The sequence below is a fragment of the Hordeum vulgare genome, chromosome 2H, assembly GCF_904849725.1.
Source record: "Hordeum vulgare subsp. vulgare chromosome 2H, MorexV3_pseudomolecules_assembly, whole genome shotgun sequence".
Lineage (NCBI taxonomy): Eukaryota > Viridiplantae > Streptophyta > Magnoliopsida > Poales > Poaceae > Hordeum > Hordeum vulgare.
In genome coordinates this window covers 167,766,269-167,775,365 of record NC_058519.1, presented here as the reverse complement: position 1 = coordinate 167,775,365, position 9,097 = coordinate 167,766,269, and the positions used below count along the sequence as shown (strand labels likewise).

Here is a 9,097-nt window from a genome sequence, read left to right as displayed (position 1 = left end):
TACGGTGTGCTGGATATTCTTCCAGCGTGCAGAGCGTAATATAGGAGGTTTTTACATGGGCAAGCCCAGTCCAAGATTTTTTGCTTTGTGAAACGTTTTCTATTACTTACCGGTGGCATGGTGGGTAATTTATGCAAACTTTAGGAGTAATTTTCAATACGGATGACCAGAAACCGAATTTGCTTCTATACTACTAATAAAAGATCAAACGAAAACTTCTTTACGTACACACAACTATTACCCTCACAAAAACAAACACCAATCACCACCACACAATTAAACAATAAATTACAATCTAACAGCCTTCCACCATCCATGCACCACCACCGTGTGCATTTATCAAATTAACTAAGGCTGACCATGCTCCACCTCCTCCTACAACGAAAAACTGTTACACCTCCACGAAAAAAAAGAGCCAATCAAGTACAGAAATTTACGAACAATGCACCTTCGCCGTGGCCTCCGCGTCCAACTCCCCCTCCCCGTCCGCCTGGCGGTGTCTGGCTCCGGTCATGGTAGCAGCAACCAGCGCCACCGAACCGAGCAGGACAGGCCGGGAGGCGGCAAGAAGGGCGGCGGAGCGGGGTCGGACCGGGACGCGAGGTGGGCGGAGCAGCTGCTGGGTCCCTGCGCTGTCGCCGTCGAGGCGCGCAACCTGTCCCGCGTGCAGCACCTCTTCTACGTGGGCGAGCTCGCGGCCTTCTCCGGCGACGCCAACCACAGGCTTGCCGCGTACGGGCTGCGGGCGCTCTCGCTTCGCCTCCCTGCCGCGGTTGGCCCCGCGGCCGTGAGGGTGCCGGCCGCATGCGAGTGCCCGACGCCGTCGTTCGCCGCCGCGGAGCCACGGCTGTTCCGCGCATCCCTCATCAAGTTCCACGAGGTCTGCTCGTGGTTCACGCTCCCCAACACGTTGGCGAACGCCGCCATCTCGCAGCTAGCCTCCCCGGCGCTCCACCTCATCGACATTGGCGTATCGCACGGGGTGCAGTGGCCGACCTTGCTGGAGCCCTCACCCGCATGGCCGCCGGACGGGCGCCGCCGTCCGTCCGGCTGACGGTCGTGGCCACCCCGCCGATGCCCTTCTCGGCCTCGCCTCCGGGGTACGACTTCTCTCCGCACCTCCTTCGGTACGCCAAGTCCATTAGCTGGACCTCGAGATCGGCCGCGCCGCCTCACTAGACTCCGCGCACGGCTTCTGCACCGCTCCCGATGAGGCGCTCGTGGTGTGCCTCCAGTTCCGGCTGGGCCATGTCACCGCCGAGGAGAGGACGGACATCATCCGCAGGGTCAAAGACCTCAAGCCGCAGCTGGTGGTGCTATCAGAGCTCGACGTCGGGGGCAACGGCAGCGCAGCGGGCGAGTTCACGGCGAGGCTGGAGCTGCTGTGGCAGTTCTTGGAGTCGACGCACGCGGCGTTCAAGGGGAGGGACGGGCAGGACAGGCGGTTCCTGGAGGCCGAGGCAGGGACCGCCGTCGCGGTGGCCGCGACCAGGGAGGCCGTGGGGCGAGAGGGGTGGCGGGACCGCATGACGGCAGCCGGGTTCGAGCAGGTGGCGTTCGGGGGCGAGGCGGTGGAGTCGGCCAGGTCGCTGCTGAGGAAGTACGACAACGGGTGGGAGATGTCCACGGCGGCGGCGCCGTGGCGCTGCGGTGGAAAGGGCAGCCGGTGTCCTTCTGCTCGCTATGGCGGCCGGCGTAGCAGCGGCAGCTGAGCTGGGATACCGACGTCACGTCATGGTTCTGATGGCGACCGCACGTCCCGGGATTGGTGGACGACGAGGCTGATACGGTCACGTGTGACGCTCGCTCGCCGGGGAAAAGCATATGCCGTTTGCGGCATGCACGTCTACAGCTTTGACCGGAGAGCTGCTCGCCGACCGCCGGAGCTGGGCAGCGGTCCGTCCGGCCGGTGGGAAGGACGTACGCGAAACGTAAGCGCGTGCGGCGGTGTAGTGCAAGCGCCTGGCTCCAGATGCTGACTGCACATACAAAACATGTTGACTGCCAGGCGCTTGCACTAGGATAATGGAGATGGAGATGGTATATACTCCGAAGGCATGAAGACACGTATTTGCTCCAGGTGAGATATATGCATGTGTTATGAATTGTGGTTTCAAGGAAAACAATTGTGGAACTCGATGTGTTTTATTTTGTTTGTTTTAAAATTTGCAGCTGCTAAGTTTCTGAAGCTTCGTCGTCATACTTTGTGTGTTGTTAATTAGTAGAAAAATTCTTATGCATTCTACAATTGTTTATAGGAAACTCAAGACATGATGGTTCCGTTTTGGACGAAAAAAGAAAAGTAGCACCACTGTGTTAACCCAATGCTTAGGTGATTAACTGCAAATCAAAAAATTATCCCCTGTTTGCGCAATATGGAAGTACATATGGTTATTGGTCCTTGATCAACTTGGCATATGTAAATTTCCTGCATTCTAATTTTTTAGCCCTTGTGATTCTTGAAGTAGGGCCTCCCGAATGTATGCACATTGAAGTCGAATAGCAAGATGGGATAGCTCGAGAGGCAAAGGGCAAGATGTGCAGTCGGCAACAATGTTCGAATCTTCTGGAACGTGCAAGTCTATGGCAGGCGGCAACTATCTGCAGACCTGAGAGGTGCAAGCCTGCTATCCTGGAGGCCGTAATGAACCCTAAATCGATTCTTGTAGCTGCTCCTGTGTATTCATTTCCCAGGTAATGAACTCCTGACCCAATACTCTGTAATAATTTCCTCGCATATAATATAGTGCAGCAGCGGCTTGCTACCTTTGTCCCCCCAAAAAAAGAACTTCAAGTTTTAACTTCTGTAAAAATTTGTTACTACAATTAAAATTATTTAATTATAGGCTGATGATATGAAACACAGTTTGAAACTAAACCAACTACCAACTTCAAATGATGTTGAATAATAATCTTTTCTAAAAAAAAATTATTGAATAATCTGTGATAATTCCTATCTTTATTAATTGATCAGCTTACATTTTTCAAGAGTGGCAAAATTTTAAAGCATGTCAAACATGAAGAAAAATTCTCCAAGGACATGATGAGGATATTGAATTTTTTTCTTCATATTAAAAATTGAACTGGTTGCCAAGTTTATTGCAACATTCCCCGCAATTTTTTTTTGCAACATCATGTAAAATTTCTCCAGTGACAAAAAATATGTAGCCACCAAACCTAACCCTCACCCCTGTGATGATCCCCGTTGTCTAGATTTTTCTTGGTCCAAATCGAGTGCACCATGATCTCTACTCCCTCCATTTCTAAATATAAATCATTTTAGATGCTTTAATATGAAACTACGTACATATTCTAGAGTGTAGAGTCATTCATTTTACTTTGTATGTAGCTTCTTAGCAGGCCCGGTCCTAGGGATGTGCCACCTGTGCGGGTACTTGAAGCGGCTTTACTAACATTCGAATGTTGTTTGACTAAATCCTTTTAATTAACCAATTACAGTGGCAAAGCAAGATGGGATAGCTCGAGAGGCAAAGGGCAAATACATCAATTAAATGGTTGGGGTTTAATGTAAGTTTTTTTGCAATTAAAACTGCAATTTTTCATCTCGATTATGTCCATGATTAAGTTTTGATTGTGGGCACCAGCAGGAGATCAACCGCTCCGTCCTCTGCCAGGTCACCGCCGCCGGGGATGTGGACGCACGTGGGTCTGTCTGTCGCTGGCAGACGAGGTCGCGTGCGCGTGGAGCACTGGTCTCCTCCCTGCCGTTGCCGACCTCCCTGTTGTCAGTGACAGAGATCAACTGTTGGTGGACCGACCGCTGGCAAACGAGGTCGCATGAGTGTGGACGCACAACGGAGATTAACAGTAGCCGGCAGGAGATCAATTGTTGTTTGTTTTCTCTATCTCACATAGGAAAGCTCTTGATTCACCAAAATGCTCAATCATGTGCATATTTGCTACCCTGCTAGGAAAGAATGATATAAAACTGAATTGCAAATATCTGTAGTAGAGCATCCAGCATAAAGGGTTGTGGATGTCCTATTGCTGCATGAACTGAACCAATGATGTTTTGCAAGTAATTTCTTTTTTGTGGCATCAACATGAGGATGTGATACATAATTGAGAACATCATGTGTTCATAATATATTTTGTGGTAGCAACTCAACCAAGGATGCTTATGGCAAGTTTAATCGCAATATAAATCATTTGGTTTGGAAACACACCTGCTAAAAAATAGTTTGTTATTTTTTTCTTAAAATCTTCAACCTACTATGTGAAGCAGTTCTCCTTTGTATTATATCTGAGATCCATCTGGTTTATATCTGATTTTAGTGATATAGAAATCAAAATTGATTTTTGATTTATTCACTGTTTTGTAAGCACTTATCTTTAGATGACACATTTTATTGTTCTGGTGTTCCGTTTTACTATGGGGTTTGATTTTATCAACCTAATTCAGTCTTTCTTTTGCAAATTATTTACAAAAAAAAAATGGTTAGGGATGAAGAGTTGAAGGACTGAAGCCAAATGTTCCTAAACAGGAAAATGACTAGCTCAATTCCTTTGAAACAAGGCCAACGCTATGTGTCAATATTAAATATTGCAACCATGTTTACTTGGTCCAATATCGTATAGCAATGTATGCTTCATGCATGCACTTTTTATCATTCATTTTTATTATTCAAAATCTCTATATGATCATCATAGATGTTGCTATTACATGGATTTATTAGTATTTTTCATGTGTTGTATGGATGTTACTTAATCTCAATATAAAAACAGAATTTAATACCCACACAAATTTCATAAGATGCTTTGATCGACACGTGCGTTGCACGTGCATGGTTACTAGTTATTATTAGGAAGGGATTTAGCCAAACAAAATTTTAGTTTGTTAGACCCTGAAAGACGTTTGTAGCTAATTGGTTTCCTAAAAACTAGCTATCCGAGTCCTTGCCCAGTCAGCGGGTGTGTTCGACCAGAAGCGCGTCGAGCTTAGAGCATCTGGACTCCTCTCGACCCAGCGCATCCCCATGCGCGTGTTGCATTCGTGGGCGCGGAGGTGGGCCTACACGCCAACGTTCTCGCCGACCGGCCTGTCTCCTCCAAGAGTAAAATCTTTATCCACGAGAACCCAAACAAGCTGAACCAAAGCTACGACGCTACGCGGCGGCGGCCAATGGGAGGATCTGTAGCACGCCCGCTCCGCTGGTGGAGGAAAAAGGCACGGTCGGAAAGCTACCACGTGGTAATCACCGGGAAGACATGGGTGGTAGTGGTGCGTCCGGCGCCTCTGGGATAACAAAATACTGCCAGGGAAGGCTCGGCGAAATCCTGGCCGCACGGTGGTCGAAACCGTGAAAGGCACGGCCTCACGGAGTTGGATTGTATCAATTTTTCTTTACGAAAGTTGGATTGTATCATTGGACGGGAAAGGACGCAGTGGGGACTGGGTCAACCCGCAACCGGCGTTGCGTTACCATGAGCAGCAGCCCTGCTATACTACGCAGCAGCCGCTGCGCACGAAGGGTGGTGGTTGGTCAAACCCACTTCATACTCCATGAGACGAAATCTGGGGTGGTTCCACTTGGACCCCGTCCCTGCGTTCAAACGCGACGTCAAAAAATAAGCACAAGCAGAGCAACGCTTTCGCCGGTCTTCAAACCTCAGAAAACTATATTGATACAAATACTCCTAACTAGTTTGTGGGGGTCGTACCCCTTTGTATGTACTACCCATAAAAAATGAAACTGAATTCTAAGAAGAAAAAAATGAGATGAAGGTCGTAGCATCGCCACAAAACTAACATTATATGTGAGCTCTACCGAGGAATCCAATGCACGTCTAGTGTCAGGGCTTCACGCATGCCATGCATTGTCTGTACCATCCACATCCATGGTTTTCTTAACTATTGGGAAATGGCATTTTGCTTGTAGTAACAATATTCTTTTTTGATTTATTTACCTGTTGAAAAGAATAAAATACATTCCCGTGAAGATAACGTGGCGGACTTTAAACCAGAGTATCTTAAGTGAAAATGTGTAACTAATTAGTTAGCATTTCTTGCGAGAGAATTACTCCATCCTTTTGTAAATATAAGTCTTTTAAACGATTTTACTAGATGTCTACATACAAAGTAAAATGATTAAATGTACACTCTAAAGTATGTCTATATACATCCGTATGTAGTTCACTAGTAAAATCTCTACAAAGACTTATATTTAAAAACGGAAGGAGTAGTTAGCATATGCCTAACGTAAAATATGTTAGCAAACGATATGCCCTAATTACATAGCGGTTAATTGGCTCATGGTGAGTAAATAAAAAAGTTCAAATCACGAGGAAACAACAAGCCGAATGTCTTGCAAGTGGCAGGATGGAAATCGTGTTTTTCTTGCCCACGAAGGTTCGTGCTAATCCACTTTCCCACTGATATGATTTTAGAAGCAATCAAAACGAGAAAAACAACCCCTAATAAAGTAGCTCCTCCCCCGACCGACCTGCGCCGACTTCCTAGCGGCCAATACCGATCTCAGCCACCACGTCACCAACCCCACCCCCTCCAACGGCTAGTTTCCAGATCGACGCGATCGCGCCACGTACCCCGATCCGCCACGCGTAAGGCCGCACCCCCGCCGTCCGATCCACGCGTTCAAGCCCCGCACGCGGTCGGGCGCCAACCCACCTCGATTTCGAAAAGATTATATCCGCGAATTCCCACCGTCCACACCCATGCCCACCTCCCCCACGCACACCGGCCGGTGGACCACCTCACTCGCTACCCCACCTTCCAGTGAAACATTCTGGCTGCGTTGGCGGCCAGGGCGTGAGCCGAAAAGATCTCCTGCCGGAGCACGACCCCCCAGCTTTGGATTCCTGGCGGTTCCTACAATTTTCTGGAAACACCCCTGCTGGAAGAGTTTTCGAGGTAGGTTCCCTCCCGAGTATAAATTCAGCCAGGGGTTGAGGTCAAGCTGTTCCCACATTCAACTCGTCAGGTCCTCCCAACACCATTACTTAGCAGGTAGGTTTGCTTAGAGTTCAGCCGACGTTTCTTCATCAGCCAAGCGCAATCGGATTAGGCACCAAGTGTACCGCGACTCCGGAGTGAAGGGATAGGAAGGAAGAGGAGGAAGGCTTCAGCCGAGACCCAAGGGAGGAAGGTGTGTGAGATCGATTACATCCACCTGCTCTGTTTCTTCTCAACCTGACCCCGATCGTGGGATCTCGTTTCCTTTCTCTGTTTTCGATGTCGGGATTGCTGTTCTGCTCCGGCCAATTGCGGCGAATTCGTGATGTTTATTTGGAATCGTTTATTTTGGGCTGGATTTTGCTCTGTTCCGATTGTTGCTCACGAGCTCTGCAAGCGGTTCAAGTAGTTCGCGGAATGTTGTTTCTCGGGGAATCTGTTTTGAAAGTGCGTTGAAGAGAAGACGGACTTCTTTTTTCTTCCGAAAATGCTTCAGGTTTCTGTTGGAGCTTATTGCTCCCACAGGCCACAGCCTCTAGAATTGGGGGTTTGTAGATTCCTATCGAAATGGCTGCTGGGGTGTTTCAGACGTTTCCAACAAAAATGCGATTAATAGTTGAGTTACTGTTGCAAAGTATACTTCTCTGATGGGGATTTTTCTTTCCTCTGTCTGGAATTCAATTTATTTGCTGCCGAATTAACCAGTTCTTCTCAATAATCCTGTGCAGATCTCATATCAGATAGGCAACTGCAGCAGTAGAGTTCACCAGGCGAAGGGGAAAATGGCAATTGGACAGACTATGCCGAAGGGGTCTCTTGCCACGAGCTTGAGCTTCCCAAGCAGCGGCAGCACAAGGATCCTGGGGAGGAAGAGGGTCGCCGTTTCTCCGGCTCCGAGCCCCTCAGGCCCGCACTCCCCGGTGCGCACTCTGCGCAAGCAGCGCAGCATTAGGTTCCACATGGACGACACCATCTGCCTTCTCGAATCGCTGCCTCAAGATGTCTTGGTAATTACTGCCCCAAACTCGCTAGTGTTCCCTTTGAAACCGGTTCTTGTTCTAGATATGTTGCTTATCCCAATTTGTTGGAACATTTCAGGTCAAAGTCCTGTGCAAGGTGAACCACAGCGACCTGAGGCAGCTCCTCCTTGTGTCGAAGCCAGTCAGCGAAGCAGTAAGCACCTCTGATCCCTCTCTGCCAAATCCAAAACCTGCAGTGAGATTCGTTGCCCCCTCTCTGCCAAACCCAAAACCTGCAGTGAAATTCGTTGCCTATGTATGTAGACTAACATTGTTCTCCTCAATTTGATCTGCGCAGACAGTGGTTGCCAAGGAGCTGCATTTCGCCTTCGCGACGCCGTCCAAGGCCTCCGCTGACGGCGAGGAAGAAGACGATGGCCCCGGGGCGCCCAAGCAACACAGGGTTGCACGGTCGCGCTGCCGGGGCGTGAATTTGGCAAGCGTCGCCGTCAATCTGTCGGCGTCGTTCAGCAGCTTGATGTCAGAGGTGTAGGTGTACATACTACCACGGCACGAATTTTCCCGCTTTGTAGTTGTCCATCGGAGCGCTCTTTTTTCTCATAGGCCACGTCGAACAGAACACTTTAGTTAGTGATATATGTAGTCATCATCTGTGTTAGTAGTATGTAAGTTATATGGCCATTCTTCAATGCTGCGATTGAAGAGGACACGCTGTTTTATTTCTGTGTATGTAATAGTGTAACTTATATGTAAGCGTCTGAGTGTTGGAACTCATCAGAAGAGAAGCATTAGTGTAAGTTATATGTAAGCGTCAGAGTGCTGGAACTCGGAAGAGACATCTCTTCTCACTTGTGTATACTGTAGTGTACGATCTCTGTATGCTCGTGTGCATGGGAAGTTACTCTTATACTATCAATAAAAGTAAAATCAGTTTGCTTTGGTCAATCTATTTCACGGTTTGTGTCTTATATGTAAGCGTCTGAGTGTTGGAACTCATCAGAAGAGAAGTATTAGTGTAAGTTATATGTAAGCGTCAGAGTGCTGGAACTCGGAAGAGACATCTCTTCTCACTTGTGTATGCTGTAGTGTACGACCTCTGTATACTCGTGTGCATGGGAAGTTACTCTTATCAATAAAAGTAAAATCAGTTTGCTTTGGTCAATCTATTTCACGGTTTGTGTCT

The 9,097-nt window shown here is 48.2% G+C and overlaps 1 protein-coding gene across 1 annotated transcript; it reads left to right on the top strand.

Annotated features, from left to right (window-relative positions):
- The first annotated feature begins 6,930 nt into the window (after window positions 1–6,930).
- LOC123425704 (F-box protein SKIP27-like) lies at window positions 6,931–8,859 on the top strand. The gene is made up of 4 exons (XM_045109417.1): window positions 6,931–7,127; window positions 7,663–7,941; window positions 8,033–8,107; window positions 8,252–8,859. The coding sequence occupies exons 2-4, from the start codon at window positions 7,717–7,719 to the stop codon at window positions 8,444–8,446; spliced, it is 495 nt and encodes a 164-aa protein (XP_044965352.1). The 5' UTR covers window positions 6,931–7,127; window positions 7,663–7,716; the 3' UTR covers window positions 8,447–8,859.
- The last annotated feature ends 238 nt before the right edge of the window (window positions 8,860–9,097 follow it).